Below are 25,564 nucleotides of genomic sequence, written 5' to 3' on the forward strand. Positions count from 1 at the left end.
AAAGGAGTTTGAAACATGAAGTTAGCTGTATGGGTCTGCCTGAGTCAAAAGAGCATTCTACGTGACCCTGTGGCTCATCTGCATGCGTGAGGATTGAAGACATGACCATAGATTCAATTAGCTAGCACAAGAATACAGAGGAAAATAGAAGAGTTTAGGAGTAAGCATTGAAAATTGCAACATTAAGTGGACAAGAAGGGGAGAATGACCCAGCAAGGGAGATTTCTAAAGAACACCCATTGATATTGAGGAAAACCCAGGGATGTGTAGCATTATGGAAAGTCGGAGATGAGAATGTTTCAGGAAGTGGAGAGAAACCAACATAGTATATGCTCCTAAGAGATTCCTATTGACCTTAGTGAGAGCAGTGTTGGTGAAATGATGAGAGTAGAAGCTAGACCAAAGTGGTTTGAAGAGTAAGTAGGTAATGAAAATAAATGGAGGCAGAAAGCATGCCCAGTACTGGGGAAAATATTCCTGTGACGGGGCAGTGGTGGGGGGGGTGAAAGGTGAGGAGAAAGAAAGGTAGCAACTGACAGCATGAATATTTCAGTGAAGGTTTTCTTCCCTTTGGTTGTAAAGATGTGGACATAGTTAAAAAGCCAAGGGATGGAATATATTAATAGGAAGAGGTTGAAATAAGAGACAGGGAAGGCTGGAAGAAATGGACTCTAGAAAATAGGTAGTAGAATTATCCTTAGATAACCATCTAAGGATGGTTGAGAGAGAGCTCCTTGTTTTTAACAAGAAAGTTGAGGGCTTATGTTTACTGTCAGGGAAGATGAAAAAGTTATCACCTGATGGCCAGTATTTCCTCTGTAAGGTAGAAGGTGAAGCCAAAGCACCGAAAGGATCTGTAGGGTAGAGGGAGGGAGGATTGAGCTGAGTAGAAAATGTTGGAAATGATCGTTGTTTGTGTAAGACAGTGAGTTAACAGAGAACTGCCATAGGCTTGACATATATTGATCCCTGATTGGATTTCATTAAAATCATCCTTTGTCTTTCTCTGTATGTTCAAAGCTTACCCTTATAATTTCTCAGCATCATCAGATTGCCAAACAAAACAGATGGAATCTGTACATTCAACTCCCTTTCCCAAATTGCTCCCCTTGCAATACTCATGCAGGCATATCTAGAAATATACAGCTTCACAATTATACCTTTTCTACATGTCCCTTTATGAGGAGGATATTCTTCCCTTGGATATTAGAATTTTCCTCACAACATTTATGCCTTCCTCAGAATTTTTCTTCTAGATCCTCTGCCAAGACAGATAATGACATCAATCCATCAGTGGCGTCCCCTACCCTTCTTTGAACTATGGTCATCTTTACCCCTTCTCTTACTGTTAGATTTGAGAATATTATTAAAGTTGTAATTTTTAGTACAAAAATTGATTCAGTGTGATTGATTTAAAGTATAACTGTCAAGGCAATATTATTGTGCCTTTTGGTAAAATCCTTAGCAGTTAAGGCAGTGTGTTTTCAAAATGTGTGATTAATGTTTTCATAGTCTCTACACAGCACTTGAAGTCATTATGAGCAAATCTTCCATAATGATATATTTGCAACCACTTTTCAAGTGATACATATGTAGACATTATGTATGATGCATACATACATGTGTACTGCAACACAATAAATGTTGCATTGCATCTTTAATTTGAAGGGAAAAATGAAGAGAAGAAAAGATCAGTAGATACCACTTTCACTTAACAAATAATGTGTCTTGCTTTATCTGTAAAATAATTTAAGTTTTAGCCAGGCTTTTTTGCCAAGCTAAAGTGAATCCTCCCATGCAGGATCTTAATGCTTTAAATTATAACTAGTCAAGAAACCTACTCTAAAGGAAAATTAAGTGAATAGATACTAACAATGTCTGGGAAGCTCAGAAAGCAAATATTATAAAAGTTTATTAGCCAATGCATCACATGTAAACAAAATGTAGGATAAAACTGCATAACCTATGGCTGCTTAGTATTTTTTATTTTTTTCATTTCTAGGGCAATTAAAGGAAATGTTAATGCACACTAATCCTAGAATATAATTGAAAGAAGGGATGGTATCTAAAAATGATAATCTGCCTTTTTAATTTAGGATCCCTCATTCTATAGCCTGTAGTTTGCATCCGATGATAAATATCTGATCTTGTTCCCATATATTTTCTTAATTCCTTTGAGCAGATGATTTTGTATTACACAATATTCTTCTTTGATTTTTCTTAAAACCATGCAAGAGCCAAGTAAGAGAAAAATGCCTGAATAGGAGCTACTTGAGAAGGAAAAAAAGGCCATGAGAAAAAATTCTTCATGTAGAAGCAAAAATGACCTTCTGTGGTGAGTTTCTCTGTTTTTCAAGAGTAATAAGTCTTGGCAGTTGGAACATGCTATTCACCTAAGGGCTGTCAATCATTCTCACTTTGAAAGACAGAATTTATGAATTGTCAACATGTCTTTTTTTTTTTTTTTTATGAATTGTCAACATGTCTTTGAGGCGAGAAACCAGTGTTCATCAAGAGAAAAACTAAAATAAATGCTCAAATAAATTGAAAAGCAGAATGTTGCCTGGCCACCCGATCTTAAGCACATGTATTTTTTTTTCTTAAGCACATATTACACATAATCTCCGGTTCCCATGTTATAACAATGGCCATATGTGTGATATGGATGACAAACCGCATGGCTATTACTGTGCGTTTCAAGCAGAACATAGTCTGGAGATCAATGGCTTGAGTTTGTTTTTTTTGGGTTTTTTTTCCTGCATTCTACATAAAGTAAACTATTTGTCATTGAGCAACTCCCATAAATACAACTCTAATACCAAAACTGCTGACAGCCTTGTAGGCGATTTCAGTAGCGGAAGCCAGGACTGAACACAGTGAACTGCATTAGAGTTGGTCCCTGGAGAGCAGAATTGAACTTCATTGGCAAGAGCCCTGTAAGAGTTCCATTTGACTCCTCATTAAACCTCTCCTAGGCATTACAGCTCTTTTCTGTGGCTGCTACTACTTCTCTTTCCATACAAGAGATAGATGTGAACACACAGGTATTGGTACATTTTCACATGTTTAAGAAAAGATGGATTGTCTTTTTTTTTTTTTTTAAAGATTTTATTTATTTATTTTAGAGACAGAGCACAAGAGGGGGGAGTGGGAGAAAGCAGACTCCCTGCTGAGCAGGGAGCCCGATGCGGGACTCGATCCTGGGACTCCAGGATCATGACCTGAGCCGAAGGCAGTTGCTTAACCAACTGAGCCACCCAGGCGCCCCGAAAAGATGGATTGTCTTAACAAAAACCAAAAACTGAGCCTCTTGCAGATTTTTACAAAGATCTTCCAGTCTCTTGTTCATTAACGGCTTTATTATTATTTCCCAAAGCAGTAGAGAGCTCTATTTCAATTTGTGCAAATTCATTTTTTAACGCCTGCAGATTCTGTGTTGTCCATTTATCTTTTCTCCAGGGAAAGCAGCAGTAGGGGTAAAATGGTGATAATGATCTCTGTCTTCTTTACCTCACAGTATTGTCGGGATAATGAAATCAGAACAAACATTTTGAAAGGATTGGTGAAACACACATTACTATTTGTACTGTACATTGCCCGTGACCATTCTCGCTGCTTTGTATTCTTGAAAACAGCTTAAGATTTACCATACTTTGGAAGTACGCACTGGAAAACTAGTCGATAGAAGAGACACAGGGCGTGCCCTATGGATTGAAAACCCCACACTGCTGATGATCTAGCTTTCACATTCTTCTTGGGAGGCTCTTCTAGGAAGATTCCCAAGAATGTTACTGTTTTAAGTGCAATAAAAACAAATGAAACTCCTTTTTTGTTTTTTTTTCCAGCAGCAGCTAAGTAAAATACTTTTCTCTGGAGAGAAAATCTGTGGTTATGAAATGATACTGTCAATCTTCAGGCCATCTAATCACGGTGTTACTTAATGGAATATTAATAATGCTAATCACAAATACTTTAATGGGGAATGTTTTACTGGTTACTCTTCACTGTTATTGTTCCCCAGAAGTGGTCCATATGTACCCATGTGTGAGGGCATTAAAGGCCAAGCAAATTGTGGTATAAGTGATGAGGAAAAAATAGAAAAACAATATAGCAAATATGATTATATACAAATGTACATCACTATGAAAGTTCCTTTTGCACTTACAGGATGACTGTATGATCAGTAGAGTTGCTTTCTTTTTTTTTTTTTTTAAGATTTTATTTATTTATTTGAGAGAGAGAGAATGAGAGAGAGCACATGAGAGGGGGGAGGGCCAGAGGGAGAAGCAGACTCCCTGCCGAGCAGGGAGGCCGATGCGGGACTCGATCCAGGGACTCCAGGATCATGACCTGAGCCGAAGGCAGTCGCTTAACCAACTGAGCCACCCAGGCGCCCAGTAGAATAGCTTTCTATTGCCCCACATACATCAGCCAAGCCTATATCTATGTATCCACACACACACATACTTGTACACACACATATAAAGTTCTTATAGATATAAGCAAACCACAACATGGACACTTTAAAATCAAAATCGATTCAAAAGAGGAGTCATTAGCAACTTGTATGATTTTGCCACTGGTCTAAACATATCTTTAGTTCTAGACATTAAATCACTTTAGTGTCACTTTCAAGAGTGTGTGGGAATAGAATGTTGCTTCCAGGAGCTTCAAACTAAAAGGAAAACTATCAAAACAAAACCCCTGTAAGTTCAGTCCCAAAGATAAAATTTTCAGGTAGCCCATGAGTCTGACCCAGAGGGAGGGAAAAGCAGCTAATATTTTCCCAAAAGAAAGAAAAGGCCCAGGCCAACAAAGAGAGGGCATAAAGGCACTAAAAGTGAGCACATGAGGGGAAAGAACATGACAACAAAAGATGCTTCTAAAGGAAGACACCAAAGACAGTATTTTCACATAAATTCAGACCATTATTTTTTTATTTATGTCTATGAGCATTTAGTACACATACATACACATGTAAATATATTCAATCTAAACCTTTCTTAGACACATATACATACCAACCAAGTGATTCCTGTTTGGTCATTTAGTTATCTAGCCAAAGGTTGAGTAAACATAGCCCCGGGTCCTTTTTCATGCCACTATACTCCCTAACTGTGGGCCTGAGACAAACTCCTACATTCATAACCAAGGTCACCTTGCCTGTCTCCTGGTGCCCAAGCATGTCTCAAAGACAAATAGGAAGTTCCATTATTGACAAGGTGCAGCAAGGGTTATTTACATAATAATGAGTGATTTATATTTATTTTTTTAAAGATTTTATTTATTTATTTGACAGAGAGAGAGAGCACAAGCAGGGGGAACTGCAGACAGAGGGAGAGGGAGAAGCAGGCTCCCCACTGAGCAGAGAGCCTGATGTGGGGATGTGGGGATCCATCCCACCACCCTGGGATCATGACCTGAGCAGAAGGTAGATGCTTAATCCACTGAGCCACCCACGCACCCCACAGTGATTCATATTTGAATAGAGTACCCCATAGTTTATTTTGAAAGACATCTTCCAAAAGCTACACATAACAACCAAAGGGACATAAATAGTTTGAAAATACACAGCTAGGAATTAGTTGCCTGAGCTTCTAAAAAGTCACGGATTAGTTACTCAGGAATAATTCACACTTGTTAAAAAGCATATGGGTGAAGGGGGTCAAAAGTTACAAATTTTCAGTTACAAAGGAAATAAGTCAGGGGATGCAATACACAGGATAGTGACTGTAGTTAATATTGTATATTTGAAAGTTGCTAAAAGAGTAATCTTAGTTCCCATCACAAGAAAAAACGTTGTAACTATGTGTGATGATGGATGTTAACTAGAATTGTTTTGGTGATCGTTTCACAATACATACAAATATTGAATCATTATGTTGTACACCTGAAACTAATATAATGCTATATGTCAATTATATCTCAACAAAAAGATAGTTCAGGAGGGTCCTATTTATCCTTCACCTAGCTTTCTCCAAAGGTAGCATTTTATATAATTATAGTATGTATCAAAACCGGAAAACTGACATTGGTAGAGTTCACACACCTTATTCAAATTTTACCAGTTTTTCTTTTAAGATTTTATTTCTTTCTTTGAGATAGAGAGTGAGAGTGAGAGAGAGAGCATCAGTGGGAGGAAGGGGCAGAGGGAGAGGGAGAAGCAGCTCTCCACTGAGCAAGGAGCCTGATCCGCGGCTGCATTCCGGGACCCTGGGATCATAACCTGAGCCGAAGGCAGACACTTAACTGACTGAGCCACCCAGGCGCCCCCAAATTTCACCAGTTTTATAGACATTTGTATGTGTGGGCTCTGGCGCACGTGAACCCCTCCTGCGTTTCTATGCAGTTTTGTCATCTAGGCAGATTTGTGTAACCACCACCACCGTCAAGATAGGGAACTGTTTCATCACCACAAAGAGTCCTACTATTACCTTTCTTTAATTACATACCTCGTCCCCGCCCCCGCCCCCGCCCCCATCCATTGCTGGTGAGAATGTAAAATAGTATAACCACTCTGGAAAGGCTCAACAGTTTCTTTAATAATTACACATTTTTTAAAGTATGTTTATAAATATATGTACTATATTGTGATCCCCCCTCCTCGACTTCTACATTCTGCTTCAGGCAACCTGACAGACTTTGGTATCAAAAGACAGCCCTTGAAATTAGTAAGAGCTGATTTCAAATGTAAAGTGTATATAATTGTACTATTTCCTCCGGGTAGGAGTGGGATGGAGAGAATGGAATCCTACCCGTCAAACACACGTGCATGAACCACGCACTCCATCACTACAATCACAACCGCCAGTTCCCTCCAAGTGTTTCTGTACTTTTATAACAGCAACTGAGAGCAGATGTAGGAAGATTGAGAAGAGACTGGGATCCGGTTCCCCAAGTTGCTCAAGAAGAGTCAGTGAAACCCCCGCACAACTCCTGAGTCCCAGAGACAGTGGAAAGGGTCGGGGCGGAGCCTGGAGTGGGGGCTGTCCAGAGATAACAGGCTGCAGGCGGACCCTGGTGGGAGGGCTGGGAGGCTGCTGTCACTTTATGAGTCCGCGGCGCAGAGTGAGAGTCTCCTGCGGCCGGAGGACCGCGGCGGGCTGGGCGCAGGGCATCCGCCTCTCGCTCACCACGCGGACCCCGCGTCTCCACCGGCAGCCTCGGTGGCGGCGGCCGCAGAGCCTCGCCCACTCCAATCCCCACCCTCTCCATCCTTAGCTGTTAAAGAACTGCAGCGCCTGGCACGTTCCGGGAGGACCCCCGGCGCAGAAGAGGAAAGGGAGCCGGCGCAAGGAGACTGGAAAGGCAGCATGCGCCCCCCGGGAGCAGCCTCGGCGCCCACGGTCTGAGGCGGGAGCCTCAGTTCGCCATTGTGAGCCGCCGCCGGGGGAACTCGCACGCGCCGCGGTCCCCCCGGGTCCCTTCTGCACCGTGATGGGGCACCTGCCCACGAGATCCCGCGGCGGCCGCCGCTTCCTGTCTCTGCTCTGGCTCTTTGTGCTGCTCAAGGTAGGGGAGCGTCCCCCCCCTCCGCCTCGCGCCCGGGCGGTCCTGCCCGCGTCCGCGCTCCGACGCCCGGGCTTTGCCGCGGGGGAGCGGCGCGCCCCGGGGCGCGATGGCCCGGCGGCTGGAAGCGCCCGCTGTGCAGCCTGGGTGCAAGCTTTGTTGTTCTTGCGTGTGCGTGTTCCCGGAGGTTTTGAGGGATGGGGTGGAAGAACAGGGAAGTTTGCTCTCTCCAGCTTTCACCCTTTGTGCTCTTTTACCACCGCTGGTATCCGCATCAAAGGTGGGCTTGTTAATTAGTGTTTCACCAGGCAAAATGAGGTCACTTTTCCTTCTGGTCACTGCTGCACCCCAATGCTGCTCAACCCTACCGCTCTCTCCCCAACGGTGTGTACGGCTGCTTTGTCTTAATTTACTTTCTCCTGGAATTATACACCTGGGGCTGAGCTCCCTGTCCTCAAAAAGACTGCTGGGGTGGTCGTGAGCATGGTTTTCTTTGAATAAGGAGTGTCAGCTTGAGCCTGGAGAGGACTCTTCTCCCCAAGTCTTCATCTTCAACCTGATAATTCTTTTCACAAAGTCTTTAGACTTTCCCCCACGTATTTACAAAGGCTGGTACCTCTAAATTTAAATGACAGAAAAAATCTATAAAATTAACTTTTTTGAGTTTTCTTTGGATTATGCTGCATTTTGAGAAAAATGAAAGGGAAGGGGCTGCTTTTTTTTTTTTAATCCTAGTTTGACAACTATACTGCACATAAAATCTTTAAAACAAATTTCAGCTAGATGTTTGTTTGGAAAGTAGTGTGAAGTTGTGAGGTAATTGTCTACCTCTTGTGTCTTCAGAGTGTCTAGTTTTGTCGTAGTCCTCCCTTTCCTGGCAAAGTAGTGTGTCCACAGGTGATTGGGAGCTATCCTTTCAGCACCACCGTGCTACCTACCTTAGAAATGGACGAAACGTTAATGGATGCAAATGTTTCCTTACCAAAGCGTCACTTTTTGCTTACATGCACCATTAATTATGAATGCTTGACAAGGAGGTAGTGGAACAGGACCAATGGATTGGGAACAGCATCAATTTTAAATATTCCATATTTTTATTTATCTTAATGGAAAATAGGAAAACTAGTTTCAAGGAGAAAGAGCAACAGAATGAATAAATAAAATTCTAAATTATATTTCATATGTTTTTACATTTTTCTTAAGTTGCTAATAATAATTTTATTTAAAATCTGGTAAATAACAAGCTTGGTCATGTGTTTTTATTATAGGAGATTGCTCTTTTAGCACACATCATAATTATATTAGACTTATTTAAATTTTCTATTAATTTTTCTAATTGTTAAATTCTGTCATAATTATTATGTCTATGCAACACTTGTCATGAATCCAGAGTGGGAAATTGCATCACCACACATTTTTCTAAGTAACAGCTAAGACTTACATGTATGACATCCGATCCAAACCCAACGTTTGGCACAACTGCAGGTTTTCTTTTGAATTCTTCATAATGAGTGAGAATTTCAGAAATGGTCAAATAATGGGTTTGAGAGTGGGAGTAGAGTGCTGCAATTAAAATGTAAAAACTGTGGCAAAACTTCTAATGAAAACTTGATTTAGATGTGAGAAAATGCAGTCAATGTTGGCATAACGGTATTCTCAGTGACTGTAAGAGAGGTTCACCCTGTTCCACACAATAGGTGTATTTTTGCACATTTGCAGATTGGTGTCAATTATGGTTAACTGCATCACATAGTAAATACATTGATAAGGCTTGTCATTTAAATAAATATTGTAATGGGACAACTAATTTTGTAGAGCAAGTCATTACCCTTTATTTTATGTAAGTGCAGAGTTTGTGTCACCAGGATGTAAAGTATATCAGAGGAAAAAAATATATGTATATTAATTATATATATTATATATATATTATATATAATTATATATATATATATAATATATATATTATATATATATATATATACTGAATACCCACCATGCGCCAGTCAGTCTTCCAGATATTTCACATATGCTATTTCATTAATCTTATTTTGTTACAGTTGGGAAGTAATATTCAAAGCATTAAACTGTGCACAAAGGATAAGGCATTTACATTTGGGAGTAGTATATTACATGATAAGTTTGGTACATCGTATACTCTCTTTCTAATTTGGAAATACATTTGCATTCAAGGTCCTGAATAAATGTCAGTATAGTAGACCTGGAAACAGTTCCATTATTAAATAGCACATTGTTGATTGAATCTCAGTGATAAGATCTGTGTGCTGAGTCAGAAACAATTTATCCAACCTCCCAAAAATCACCGTGGCTCACATTATGTCAACAAAGCTTTCACTACTCCATTTGAAATATCTTCTGTATAAGAGTGAAAATTCCTAAGAGCCATAAAGTTAGAGAAACCGAAATGGGAGGCTTGATTTATAGTTTTATCTTTTCCACAAATCAGGAGCTAGCAGCTAGGTATAAGTGATGGGAAAGTCTGAAAATTTGAATCTGTATGATTGGCTATAACCAATTTCATTGAGATAGTGTAAATGTGCCTGGACGTGGAAGCCTTTGTGCATCATTCCTTATCCATAGCTAAGTGATAGGAACATTTAATCAAGCATCTCAGATTGTCTAAGTCATCCACTGTAGGTTATGAGGCTAATATCTGCATAAGCACAATGTTGATTATGAAATTTTGAAATGTCATAATCCATATTGATGGCATATATAAAAATAGAAAACAAAAGTGGAACTCTATTATCAAGTATCCTGGGAGCCTACCAATCTGAAATTCTTCTACCCACATATGAATGTAAATGGAGTATTTATCTGATGAGTCTCCCTCTTGTGTATCTTCCCAGCATTCCCAGTGAAAACAATGTAATTTCTCTCACCTATCCTATCTTTACTAAACCTCTTCCTGAAAATTGCTTCCTGTATCAGTTCACTCAATATCAGTATTTTGTCAACTAAGATGCAAATTGTAGAATATGACATCATAGGAATTTCAATTCTGCCTTCCCTGAAATGGTGCTCATTAGTAGTCAAGTGGAATGTTTCCTTAAACTCATAGTCTTGGCATGAATCCTTCTTTCTTTCCTTAACCTCCTCTCTGTATTTTCTTCTGGGTCTGCTCTTACCTGATATGTAATCAAAGAACATTAAATTTGAAAGAGGCCTTAATTATATTATCTGAAAAGATGTTTATGTTTAATTTTATAAAGCGTGAGTGTTATGATGTTGGCCATAGTACTATTTAGGAGAAATATCCACTCTCCAAGGTCTGTCTGCCTTTCTCCACTTCCCTGTCTCTCCCTCCTTCTCCTTCTCTCCCACCCTTTTCTCTTTCACACACACACACACACACACACACAAGAAGTTTCACTTCCACGTGGAGGTTTCATTCACATTTTATATTATACAATATTGGCTGATGAACCATAATCTTTTCATCTTTCTAGAGCAGCCTAACCCACCCTGCTCTCAATGAAGTCTGCTGTCATTAACTCCTCTGTCAACTGACTCCTTTGATAAATGTTGTTTCCAACCTTTTATTTTTACCTTATCTTCTTTTGTTTTTTTAGTGCTAACCTTTTCAAGAAACCCTTTCACATATGACATCCCCAGTAAGCTGAAGAATGTTCACTGGGCTGGGCTTCTACTGGGGATTGGGTAATAATCTTCCACTATATGCGTGTTTACCTTTGTTCTTTGTTGTGTGAAAGATTGTTGTTATATTAAAGAATAAAAAATTCACACCTTACCTCTGCCTTATTTTGGTCCATAAGAAAATACACATCTATATGGATAAGTAATTAAAAATGACCTAAGAGTTGTATTTTATTTTTAAAAGTAGCACTATTTCTGGCATCTAAATAACCAACTTAAAGGTATTTAAACTCATAAGTACATTGACTCCTGAGCTTTATCAATATAATTCCAACTTAAGTCTTGAGGGTTTGCAAAGGCCCTTTGGTGTTGGATACAGGGTGCAGTTATTTAGACCTTTGTGATTGGTAGCAGTGTGGCACAATAAAGGGTTAAGAGGAATGACCACAGATATTTATTTCTCATTTTCTTCCCAATTTAATACCTTCAGGTGCACAGTTCTAGTGCTGTTGCATTTCCACAAGTATAGCCCCACTGCAATGATGAGCTTTACTAGAAAGTACCTAGTATGCTCATTTTATTACTCCAAATATATTTATTTTTGAAATAAAGGAAAGTATATTGTAATTTTTTGTCTTCCACTGTGCTTAGGATGTGGAATTAGGCAAATAGTAGAAGCTTCATAAACAGAATTGAAATTTGTGGCTTTATACAGTTTCTGACTGAGAGGTGTTAAATACCATAATATTGACTTGTGAGCACATCTTTAAGGAAAGCATGAGAAAATTATCATTATGTGAATTAAATTATTATAATTACAATGCAATCATTACACTAAAAAATAATAAAATGTTACCAGTTCTCTATATTAAGAACTTATTAAAATTATTAATCAAAATACCAATGTGGCTTTTTTCCAAAAATGTAGCACTCTTGGTTGCTCATTTTTTCCCCAGTGTTACCTCAGCTGCTATGTGCTATCATCAATGAAATAATAGGGGAAATAGCTTTCATTACCTCTATATGTGACCCGCAACTTCAGCCAACACCCAGCTATGTAGGTCACGTTCTTGCTTCCTTTTCCTTATCACCATTCTTCTGTGACCACTACCAACTACAACTGACAAAGATTTCTGCATGCTTCTAACAGAAATCCCTCTACTTTTTGCCATAACTTTGCCTTGAGAGATGAAGCCTTTTCTATACCCTAGTCTTGGTTCTATCTATGGTAGTGTTTAATCCAGGAGCATAACTCAAAGCCCTGAAGAACTCTTCTATGATGGCCTCAAAGGCCCATTGGTATCAGCTCTTTCTGCTTAAATAAATATGCGAGAGCCTTCTTTGTGCACTTATGCCCTTAATTTGAGGAGCCAAAACAAGGTTAATATGGCACAAGTAGAATGAGCAAGAGGGTGAATGGGGTGGGATGAAGCTAAAGACAGAATACAAAGACTTGTATCTTCTTTTCTCCTGGTTGGCTCCAATAGGTTCCGTACCTTTTCTACCAGCTATTCAGAACGATATATAAATAACCTTATGAAGCACCTTTCATGTAATCTACAATCACTAATTATTCCTAATTAGTAAGTTTGTCCCTTCACAAGCTTGTCCTAGATCTCCAGAGTGCCGATCCTTAGTTGTTTTTTTTCCCCTCTGAACATGGTGCTTTCCAATTTATTTCTATAAGTACGACCATATCTTATCCCTGTGTCAGAAAATCATTCTCAACTCTTTCATTTAGAATTTCATTGTCCAATGAAAGATGTCTACTTTCCTAGACATTCCAGTTACCTAAAAGGCCAACTCCTTTTACTTCTGAATATATTAAAACCACCAAACAAACAGGATATTTGAAACAAGGTTATAGTGATTTTGTGATAAGAAAGGTTTGTCCTTTTCTTTTTGTCAGGAAATTGAGATGAAAGAGGGGAAAATGATAAAAGCTTGGGAAAATACTTCGGAAACCAGAATTGGAAACAGGACTCTGAGTTTGAGAATTGTATTACAAATTATAAATATGCATAATTTCTGTAAGAAAATGAATATAGGGAAAATTAGGGAATCAAATGAAAAAAGTTTGAGGAAAACAATTGTATTGCCATCCTTCTATTTATATGCAAATAAATGTTTCATTATTGAATACTCTTCCTTTATTTTGTTTCCCACTCTTCCTGAATAGGAATGCTATGCAACTCATTTTTCTAACAAAACTGTTCCTGTCATAAAGTGAATTAAACGAAATGAATCTGGTAATTTTTGTACCCTTACCAGCAAATAAAAAGAATTTCTCTACAGTGCGGGGGTCCAAAATCAGAATTGTATTTTGTAATACTAACGTATATGTGATTTAAATGATGAATGTTTCCCTTTTTCTGTATCATCTTATTTAACTGTTTTTCAGATAGCTGAGACTTGGTTTTGTTTTTTTCTCTTCTGCCTGCCTTCTTTTTATAGTAGATTATTTATGTGTGAGAAATTATCATGGGTCTAACAGGCCCTTAATCCTGTTCCTTCATCATGGCCCTCCAATTGACTAAGTGAAATGCAGAGAAATTTCTGTCCCTTGTTCCTTTTGCCCTTAACCCATATCAGAGACTATCTATAGCCCTGTGTGCTGATTTAGATTGTGATTCCCTCTTGGTTCCTCCCACAGGAGCTTGTGATTGGCATGTACAAACCAGATGTTGGATAATTCCAAAGAATCTGTAGTGCCCTTTGCATATTTGGTCTGATCTGAGGTCTGGTTTCTAATGTCTTCTACCTTACTTTCCGAGTCAGAATTCTATTTTAATTAACTCTAGCATTACTACCTTGTGATCCTGGCTTTACCTTCTGGTTAATCTCTCCCTATCATTTAGATTCCTTGAAAGAGCATCCTATAAACCTTTTTGGCTGACCAGTCTTTCCCCAAGGCCAGAATGGTCACATTGAGAGTTACTTTTCTTCTTCAATACGACGTCTGTCTTTCAGATTCCAGGATAATGATTTGCTGTCCAATTCCATTCAGTTAATCAAACATCAATTGAATATCTATTGTGTGCCAGGAATTGTACTAGATGTTGTAGGTACAGGAATGGGTAACAGTCAGTTGAATCCTCACAAAGACTCAGTGGGAAAATAGACATGAAAGAAGTCATTAAAATGTAGTGAGGTTTTGTTTGTTTGTTTAATAGAGGAAACCATGGTAATATGTTAGAGGAGAGACTATATCTCATGGTCTGGGAGATGATTTCTTAAAAGATGACCTGAGCTTAGCCTGAGTTAGGTTAAGAAATATGGACACAAAGAGAAAACTGCATGAACAAAGGCCCAATGTTGTGAAAAGCAGGGTAGTGTTTAGGAAAATACAAGTGTGTACAAAAGGAAAGGGAGTGGTAGGTAGATGCCAGATCAGGGAGACTCCTATATGCTGTGACCAAAAGTAGGATCTTTATTTTCTAGGTGAAGAGGATCATTGAAGTGTTAGCCAACTCTCAGCAGAGTAAGATTTGCATTTCAGAGAGAGCTTTTGGCTGTAAGAAAAGTTAACCTGAAGGTAGAGCAGGCCTGGAAGCAGTTCAGCTAAGAGGTGATTATAATGGTCCGATTAAGAGATGACAAATGTTGATCCTAGGGTGTTGGGAAAGGACACTAAAATAAGAGAAACAATGTTAAAAAAATAGTGAAATTGACAAGACTGGCTAGATGTGGGGAGCTGGGGAGAAGGTAATTTTCATGCTAATTTCTAAATAACTTGACACCTTTGTCTGACATGTTGCAGTTTTAACAATGTGTCCTGGACAGTGTCCATTCTCCTCCAGCTCAGCTTACCCCCTTCGCCATCATGCTTAGTACTATTATTCCTGCTCCACAGCTTTAGTAACAGTCCCTTGATTAAACTATCTATGATTTCCCCTTGAGTGTCCTACTGGGACCTTGACTGATAATAGGACATGATGAATTTAGCAGAAAACCTCTTGAATTTGAAGTGCCAAACAAAACAAAACAAAACAAAACACACAAGTACTTATTAGATATGAGTCTGACGTCCAGAAGAGATGGCAGGTCTGGAGATGTGAATGGGGATGTCCCAGCAGAGAGCAAGATAGAGAAGGGCAGTGGGCCACGATGGGCCTTGAGGAGAACTAACATTTAATAAGGAACCTAAGAAGATGAAGAAGAAACAGCCAGAGAGGTACAAGAGGAAAGCAGAATCAAGAAAATCCCGGGTCTAGGAAATTACAAGTGGGAAGGATTGGCTAACAGCATCAAATGTGACAGAAAGATCCTATAAGCTAAGATCTGGAAAATATCTTTGGACAGGAAAATCGGTAGGCTCTTGGTCTCTGTGGAGCTTGGGAGGAGCTGAGGACTAGAGAACTGGCCACTGATTTGTCAAGAGCATAGGCTTCAGGTCAGAGAGACCGGATTTCAATCTTACCAACAAGCAGGATGTGGAGAAAGTTGTTTCACTTGTGTGGGGGCCCCTCTGGCAATCTGTTGTATTTATCTCAGAGGATAATTGTCAGGCAGGAATGAGTGAGATAATGACCATGAAGGACTTTAAACCGTGCCTAGAATACAATAAGCACTCAATAAGTTTTATGTAGAAAAATTAAAAACGAAGGCAAGCAATAGGATGGTAAAAATAGCTAAAGCAAAGTCAAAGAGGTAGAACAATAAAAATGTATCTAGAGCAGCATCTTCCAAACTATGCTTCATGGAACATGAGAGACTTGCATAAATACTTCTGTGGTAACATGAATTTGGGAAATAATCTATTTAATTTTGTTTAAACTACTATTCATTCATTGATTATTATTTTTTTGTACCGGGACCTCTCAAAACCCCCATTATGTTAATATGCATTGTGTTTTCCAGAAGGGAGATCTAGCATTTCCCAAGTTTGATTGTAGAATTCATTTTCTAAAAATAATTCATGGGAATGGTGATTATGCTCTAAGAAACAGTATCTATGCTTGTACACTAGACACTTCCTTTTTTTCCTTTATCACTCTTTTTTTAAATGAGGAATGTAACCTTAAGGATAAGAAAAATGCAGCAGCAAGAGCAGTTATAATTTAAATCTCCGAATCAGAAGAATTTGCATGAAGGAAAGCAACCATTCCCAACTTTCTTATCAGGGACTGATGTTTAAGAAACTCTGTCAGAAGAAAAAAATGTACATATTCTCATTTTATGGATTATGCTAACTCTAGCTTTGGTAACTGTGTATACAAAAGGGTTCTTTGGCTTTGGGCTATTACAAAATGGAAAATTCATTTTAACCTTATTGTCCAGTGTAATTATCTTAATATGTAACTTGAGAGAACAATGTTTCGTTCAGTATTGTCTTACTATTACTGCCAATTGGTTATAAATGGTGGAACCATCAGCTGAGAGGCGGCTGTTGCGCTTCTAGACATCCGTTTCATTGTTTAGTTGGTTTGGCTTGGAGATGAGCTCTTTCTGGTTGTAGCTTTCACACATGACTCCTGTCTCATGTCACGTTAGTCGAGCACTATGTCGTGACTGTTCCTGCTTTCTTGCATGTTCTGAGTAACTGCTTGCCAACAGACCTGGGAGGTGATAAAGATAAAATGTGAGAAGTTTGTCATCCCTCTGTCCCGCCCTCAGCTGTCCATCATACCACTTTAAGCAGTCTATCCCAGTCCACATTTTCTGCCTGTTACCCTCTCTTCTCTTTCGTGGCCACGATAGCCAGTTGGGTAGAAGGCAGCTCTCATTCTTCCCAGTAGGATCCCATGAGGAACCATGCATGATAAGGTTTTGAGAGTGCTAGCATGAGAAAAATGCATGGTACATAACAAGCATTTTATAAACGCAGATTTTTATTTTATTTTATTCCAATCTCTGTTCAAAGGATATTCCCTCAACATGTCTTTCATGAACAACCAATCTAGAACCCTCCAATCAGGGGCCTCTGGGTGGCTCAGTTGGCTAAGCGCCAGACTCTTGATCTCAGCTCAGGTCTTGATCTCAGGGTCATGAGTTCAAGCCCCGTGTTGGGCTCCATGCTTGGTGTGGGGCCTACTTAAAAAAAAAAGTATCCCTAAAATTTTACCACTTTTACCCAGGTTTATTTTCTTCAGAGAATGTATCACTCACCATGTGATATTGTACTAGGTCTTTATAATGACTTGCTCCTCCACTGGAAGGCTTGTAGTTTCCATAACACAGCAAGGACTTGATCCATTGTGTTCATGCTCTATCCCCAGCTGCTAGAAGAGCACCTGGACCACGGTAGATGTGCAGTAAATACTTGTTGAAAAAATGAATGAGTGTTGAATGAGTAAATGGGGTGAGAAAGGTCAAGTAGAAGTTATGGGACAGACTCAAGAGCAAGAGTAGGATGCAAGCATACCAGGGCAGGGAAGGTTGCTGCTGCACAGCGAGATGAAGTAAGAGGGAGAGTCTGTCAGGCAGGTGGTGCTGAGTGGGGCTTGGGAGGGAAGGGAATCGGAATGAAAAATGGTCTGGAAACGTTGTTTTGTTGATCTTGTGGAGGAAGCAAAGGCTTTATTATAAGTGAAAATGAACTCTTTTAGACACCAAGATAAGGTTCCTCACATATTTTTTCTTGCTATTTTATTAGGTCAGAATAAACTATAAAGGACAAAAGATGTGTGTGGCCAAGCAACAGATGGGTTCTCTTGTGTGATGAATTCTCATCTGTCATAAAGTAAAACCTCGGATTTTTTGATCACTTATTCTCTATCTTATTCACTATGTGTATAATACACTTTAACTTCTGAAACAAAGTGGCTTCTGAGTTCTTAAAATCTGAAGGTGTGCTCTCTTGGTTTTACAATTTGAAAATATCAAAATGAAAAGAATTTTATAAGCAATGTTTTTCCTCATTTTTCTCTCACCATGCATGTTGATGTACTCAGATTGGCTCTCGACCTCTAAACTCATTTTTAGAAACTCACATAACTAACTGAAGCTAGATGATAAATTATTGCTTTTCTATAATACTTAGAACTTATATTTTCTTTACTCCTAAAAATTATATTTTTAAATGCATATGAGTACTTCAAAAATTCTTTTAATGGATTTTAGAAAATGGATGTCCTTTTCTGTATAAGGTCCCAACAGATAATTTTATACAGAAATGAATGGTAATTTTCATACTCAGTTGAAGTATTAGATAATAAATATTTCATTATCTGGGGGCACCTGGGTGGCTCAGTTGGTTAAACATCTGACTTAAGCTCAGGTCATGATCTCAGGATGGTGAGATTGAGCACCTCCCCACTCCTTGGCCTCACACTCAGCTGGGAGTCTGCTTCTCCCTCTCCCTCTCCCCCTCCCCCCACTTGTGCTCCTGCGCTCTCTCTTTCAAAGAAATAAATAAAATCTTTAATAAAAATAAATAAATATTTCACTGTCCAAATATGGACAGTTAAATGGGCTGATTAATTAAATTAGTGTTGCATTCATTAAAATGTTAGTATATATATATATACCAAAAACTTGGATTGTCAAGATTTTCAAATGACAAAAATACAAAAGTATGATTAAAACAAATGCTCTTACTCATGTAAATCAGTATTTCACTAGAGAATTGAAAGGTATTACATCAGCTTATAATACACCAATCTATATCTGTAGTCTACTACTGTGCTGGTAAAGTGTGGAAGTTTGGGTTAGTTGTAATTTTTTTCTATTACTTTAATTTTGGTTTTGTTTGTCAATTAATCAATATCCTTAATAACTGAAAATAAAAGTAAATTGTGATCAGATATTGATATATCACATACACAGGTATTAATCACAATTCTGTGATTAATCAATTATTTTCCTTAAGTATAATAATCTGCTTTTTTTTTAAATATCAAGCCAAGGTTTCTGGAAATTTTCAAGAACTCAAAGGAGTCTCTTTCTCTCTCTGAGTAGCTGCATCAGAATTAGACTAATTAGACTACATCATCCTTTCCCTTAGATAAACCAGGAATTTCTTACTTAAGTCAAGTTGGTAGCCCATAAAATAGACATCCTAGTGATATTGCTGTGGTGTTTCTATTTACTTTGACATTGTGTTGAAAACTAAAGTGTAGTCATAAAACGGGAGTATTCTTGCCAAATACCACAAAGTAAAAGCATCATACTTATAGTAAGTGCCAACACCATTACCATAAGAAATGCCTTATTACTTGATGTACTTAAATTTCCTAGATTTTATCTAGGAAGAAAAAGAGGCTTCTTAACTTTCTGAAGAAGTTGATTAATAAGGTGAATAATAAAAAGCCAAGGGAATTGTATATTGTCTATAATGTATTATTAAACAGTGAGTCATGTGGTCCTCCCTTAAAGGATTATAGAAAAATCCTTTACATACATATGAAATGTATCAGTACAATAGAGTTATTTACATATAGATATAGTTATGGAATGGGGCCAGGTTCATTTTTTTCATCATCACTGAGAAATTCCTCTACAGTCTCCCCTCGCTAATTTATACTTTTTTTTTTTTTAAAGATTTTATTTATTTATTCGTGAGAGACAGAGCGAGACAGAAAGGCAGAGGGAGAAGCAGGCTCCCAAGGAGCAGGGAGCCTGATGCGGGACTCGATCCCAGGACCCTGAGATCATGACCTGAGCCGAAGGCAGACGTTTAACCGTCTGAGCCACCCAGGCGCCCTAATTTATACTTTTTAATTAGGCTCTCGGAAATGACGATGGGCCTCACTCAAAATGGTTAGGTACTTGGAATTTGTAATATGGAAATTCTGGTGTTGTCAAAACTGTGTTAAAATGATTGCAAGGGCTTAGAATGAAGTATTATGGACTTAATCCTAAAAACAGCTTATCGGTTGCTTCTTTTTAATTAGCTGAAACTGTTAAATCTGCTAAAAATCAGCGTTCTTTAGAGGTGCTCCACATTGCTTCCTTGGATTCATTTTTTTGCATTTTTGCAACTAACAAAAGACAGCTATATCTTCAAGTCCCTTTTCATCTGACTGACGCACCATCTTCTTCTTTCTTTATTGTTTTGACGGCTAATTGGGAACCTAATGAGAATCTTTCTATTGAGATTCTTGTTGCTGTGCCGAGGCCTTCAGTTAGCCTTTTACTCCGTGGCTTCTGGAGGCTCTAAAGAAGGGAGTTCTTAATTTGAAATCTCTAAGTAAGTCTGAATCAGGTGTGCATCGCCATACACAAGAATTTTATAAGAATGGATTAAGAATTCTAAAACTAATACATGTTCACCGAGGAAACTGTGTCAAATGCAACAGGCAGAAAAAGAGGAAAGCAGTCATTCCGACACATTCTATTCCAAAATAACCACCATCTGGGAATGTATCATTCCAATTTTTTTCCCATGTCTGTGTATCTAAGTCTGTAAAAAAAAAAAAAAAGTATCAAATTATCCTACTATTTTAGCATACTCTTTTCACTGAAATGTATTATGATAATTTTTTTCAAGCGTGTTCAGTCCTCTGCAATTTAGGACGTTAGGCCAGACGTCTTTGGGTGAATTGTATTCAACTCCCGATTGTATTTGCATCAGTCAAGGGCGTAGATGATTATACATGTCGATTATGACCACAAAGTGTTGGGGATCATCACTTATATGTATGTCTTTCACTAGTGTGACTACTTAGGAATTAATCACATAGAGGCATGCCTGGGTGGTGCAGTCCATTAAGTGTCTTGACTCTTGGTTTCAGCTCAGGTTGTGATCTCGGGGTCTTGAGATTGAGCCTGGCATGGGGCTCCATGCTCAGCACGGAGTCTGCTTGAGATTCTCTCTCATCCTCTCCCTCTGCCCCTCCCCCCCATGCTCTCTCACAAATAAATAAATAAATCTTAAAAAAAAGAATTAATCACATAGAAAAACTTCAGATGCTATATTTATTACCCATTTCTCCATAGCTAAATACCACGCATAAAAAATTTAAGAATATAGGCTTTCTAGTCAAAAAGATGTAGAATTTATGATCTTTTCACAGCAGACACAAATTACAGTGGCTGCCCAGATCACCAAGTCCTTCCGTGGCCAAGTCTGCCACCTTCCTCACCATCTACCCTCCTTAGAGGAAACCTCTTTCTGATTCATGTGTTCTGAAAGGTGATACCATCTTCCTACTGGGTCTCAATGCCCTGGACAGAGTGATCAGTCAAGAGGGTGAACACGTGACCTAAGATAAGCCCATTTGGGGATTGTGTCTCACTGATCATCATCTTTGGGATTGGCATTGACCTAAGCCAAACCTATCAGAAGCTATCCCTGCAAGTATTTTCGAACTGGCAATGGTGGGGAAGAGTCCTCTCCTCTCAGTCGTGGAGCTATGACAGGAGCTAAGACGCACAGAGCTAAGACATGAGTTTGGAAACTGTCCCCAACCATAAAACTGACTCACAAGAAGACCCGTTGTTGTTGTTGTTATTTTTAACAGTGTAGTTTCTTTTACTTTAAGTTTTTATTTAAATTCCAGTTGACATACACTGCAGCATCAGTTTCAGGTGTACAATATAGTGATTCCACACTTCCATACATCACCCTGCGCTCATCACAAGTGCCCTCCTTAATCCCCTTCATCTATTTCACCCCCATCCCCACCCCTCTGGTAACCATCAGTTTGTTCTCTATAGTTAAGAGTCCGATTCTTGCTCTCTCTCTCTCTTATTTTTTGTTTTGTTTTGTTTTATTTTTGTTTCCTTCCAACATTTATTTTTCACATAAAATCATCTAACTTTATTTGATTTTTTTCAAACTTTTTTTATATATTTTTTGTTCATTTGGGGGAATTATGGGAATGAGCAGGAGAAAGGGTTTGAGTGAGTAGATTTAAAAGTGGACAAACACAGCAAACACATATTTTTTTAAAGAAAGGACTTTACCTTCCTTTCCTAATAACCTTCAACTTCACTCTTTGTTAAACAATTAAAAAAACCATCCCTTAAAGAGTATTAGTACCTAGTGAATTTATTTTTTTAATTTTATTTTATTATGTTATGTTAATCACCATACATTACATCATTAGTTTTTGATGTAGTGTTCCATGATTCATTGTTTGTGTATAACACCCAGTGCTCCATTCAATACGTGCCCTCTTTAATACCCATCACCAGGCTAACCCATTCCCCCATCCCCCTCCCCTCTAGAACCCTCAGTTTGTTTTTCAGAGTCCATCGTCTCTCATGGTTCATCTCCCCCAACAATTCTCTCTCTTATTTTTTTTCCCTTTGCTTGTTTCGTTTCTTCTTTTTTAAATGTTTTTTGAGACTTTATTTATTTATTTGAGAGAGAGAGAGAGAGCACTAGCGGAGGGGAGAGGCAAAGGGAGAGGGAGAAGCAGACAGAGCAGGGAGCCCGATGTGGGACTTGATCCCAGGACCCTGGGACCATGACCTGAGCCGAAGGCAGACGCTTAAGCCACTGAGCCACCCAGGTGTCCCTGTTTGTTTTGTTTCTTAAATTCCACATATGAGTGACATTTTTGGACTGAAAAGGAGGGAGGAACAGTAGAGACTTTAGCAAGACTATCTTTCTTTGGGAGACTATCCCATTTCTCGGACTCCAGAGAGTCACTCCACCCGTGCTCAGAAAGATTACAAAACAGCTATCTCCTACAGTGCAATTCCACCATAGCCAAGCAGGCATAATAGCAATGCTTGGAGTCTTTAAGTCATCTGAATCAGAGGGATTGTATAATGTATCATACTAAGTAGGGCACTTCCGAGAGTGAAGGGATCATTACACTAGGGTAGCAGACATAGGTCGTCCTGTTCTGGGAGAACCAGTACAGATGGTTACTCCTTCCTGAATATCTGAACAAAAATGTTTGATGCAGAATGTACTCACTAGCTCCTCGCCCATCTTAACCATCTCTGAAAATCCAATTGTTGACCCGAAAAAGTTGAATTAGCCATATCCAAGGAACTATAATTATCTTCATCAAAACATAAAGTGTGTGCAGGAATGTTTATAGCAGCTTTGTTTGTACTAGCCAAACACTGAAAATAACCAAAATGGCTTTCAATAAGTGCATGGTTAAGTGAACTGTGATGTTGCTATACCAGGCAATACTACTCAGCAACTATTGATATACACAGCAACTTGAATGAACCTCAGGAAAATTAGGCTGAGTGAAAAAAGCCAATCTCAAATGGCTGCACACTGTAAGATTCCATTTATATAAGATCCTTGAAATAACAACATCATGGAGATGAGAACACCCTCATGGTTGCCAAGGGTTAAAGATTAGGTGGCAAGGGGAGAGGTATAGGGAGCCTTGTGATAATGGAAGAGTTGTGTATCTTGATCGTGGTGGTACTTACATGAAGTTGTCCATGTGATAAAGGTGTATAGGTCTATACATATTCATACACAAATAAACACATAATAACTGGTGGAATCTAAATAAATTCTATGGATTGTACCAATGTCAATTTCATAGTTTGGATATTTTCTTCTTTGGATATGCAAGACGTCAACATTGGAAGAGGCAGGATGAAGGGTGCATGAGACCTTCCTGTACATTTCTTTGCAACATTCTATAAGTATATAATTTTCTCATAGAAAAAGTTTAAAAAACCTTAAGTTCATCCTTCCTTCTTTCCTTCCTCCCTTCCTTCCTTCCTCCTTCCTTCCTTTTCTTGTGCCTGGCACTCTGTTAAGTATTTTAATTGACTAGTTGACAGAGCTTCTTTCTTATGAGGACTGTCTCAGAAAGACAATAATTATACTTGCAGGGAAAGTCAAGATATCTAAGCAAATGTGAAAAAAATCAGGAAAATACACAAGGACCTCAATAAAGCACCATTAGCCTCAGACTCAAATGCATTATGAAGAAGGTTGGGTATTGAACTACATTCTTACAAGATTTATCTACTGAGTTCTGGAAAGGACCACAGGTTATTGGCCCTTTCATAATTCCCATAACACCAATGTGGGAGACAACATTTTAATGACTCTTCAGAAAATAGTTAAAAATGGAGTGATGGAAATTACCATTGTGAGAAGTAAGGACAAAATACTTTATTGATTAAGTTATAGCATTCTTTCCTTCTTTTAGCAGTTATTAAGTAACATCTGGAAATAAAATAAATAAATTAGGATGAAATAGAAAGTGTACGACAAGCTTAGGAGGTTTGAGTAAAGCAGGGGAGATGAATGGAGGATATATGAAGGTGAATAGGTTTTTTGCTATTTCAACCAATCAATCGTCAAACATATATTAAACTGGACTTCTAAAAGAGGTGCTGTGCTCATCATTTTTAAGAGTATAGGACACAGTTATGTCCTCTGGAAGTCTGTAATATAAGGGGAAATAATATAAACATGTAGCAACTTAAAAGGCAATATATGACTTACTACTGTAAGAGACTCCCGAAGTTGTAATACATTTATTTGCAAATGAATGAGACAGAGGACTATATGTAGCAAAGTGCCCTTGCGTTCAGATAAGGGACAGAGCACTTAGGCTTGAAGGAGCACCAGGTTCATGAAGGAAGACAGATTTTGATCTGAATCTGGTCCAATACTGCCAGATAGGTAGACAAGGTTAAGGAAAACATTCCAGGTTGGAGAAACAGAGGAACAAAAGTAGGAATGTGAGAAAATGTAGTTTCTGTTTAGGAGGCTTGAGTAAAATAGGATGGATGGATTCAGGTCCTAAGGAGGCTGAGTGGCTGGAAACGAGGTGGGAAAGGGGGTTCTGCCCAGCCATGAGCTTCTTATTCATAACCTTCTGTACAATAGTGTTACAAAGGCAAACATTAAAATGAGCTTTAGCTCAGCAGTGGTGTGCAGGAAAAAAATTATCATACCTCATTTTAGCTTTAATTGCTTTTATAATTCTGAATTTGCTGGTAAATGCAAGTGCTTAATTCTAAATACGTGCACTCTGTCTTAATTAGATAAAATAATCCTCTGTTGGTTGGGTAGTTCAGTAAATTAGTCCCCAGACTTAAACTCCCCTGGATCATGTTGTTTATACATTAATCTGTATGCACTCTTAGAGATAAATGGAAAATAAGTGGATTTTTTTCAGAGACAAGTTGTAACTGTCAGCACACTTTTGTCAACCTTAAAAATAAAATAGCCAGTTAGCTTACCAAAAAAATGAGTTTATTCAAGAATAGCAGAGGAATTGCAATTTGGGACATTCAAACTCTGTCAAACCACAGGCAAGTACAGAGAACAAAGGAGAGAAGTATTCTTTTATACAGGAAAAAAGGAATTTGGGAGAGGCTGTTTGTCGACTCGAGGTAAGAGTTTTGGGGTTGTGGCTACTTCTCATGGGCTGAATTGTGGTGGTTCTCATTGGCTGGGTTGTTGCTGGGTGAGGAGAAAATCTTCCTTCCTCCTGCTGGGGTGGTAAAGTAAGCTGCTTCTTATCAAGATATGTAAAGTAAACTGCAAGGAGTCGTACATGCATCAGAGCTCCCCCTTCAGGACCCCCATTTTTTAAAAAGATTTTATTTATTT

At 38.6% G+C, this 25,564-nt stretch overlaps 1 protein-coding gene across 2 annotated transcripts in view; it reads left to right on the plus strand.

The window, feature by feature from the left end:
- The first annotated feature begins 7,059 nt into the window (after positions 1–7,059).
- Positions 7,060–25,564, plus strand: part of PTPRO (protein tyrosine phosphatase receptor type O) — a 220,682-nt gene continuing 202,177 nt past the window's right edge. Inside the window, exon 1 of one of the 2 annotated variants that reach the window (XM_006733776.3) lies at positions 7,060–7,512. In XM_006733776.3, the coding sequence (XP_006733839.2) occupies positions 7,438–7,512 (75 nt within the window). In that variant the 5' untranslated portion in view covers positions 7,060–7,437. The remainder of the gene's footprint in view (positions 7,513–25,564) is intronic. The other variant, XM_006733777.3, reaches the window with a different exon arrangement.

This window comes from Leptonychotes weddellii, chromosome 5 (genome assembly GCF_054177405.1).
Source record: "Leptonychotes weddellii isolate Sample4059 chromosome 5, ASM5417740v2, whole genome shotgun sequence".
Lineage (NCBI taxonomy): Eukaryota > Metazoa > Chordata > Mammalia > Carnivora > Phocidae > Leptonychotes > Leptonychotes weddellii.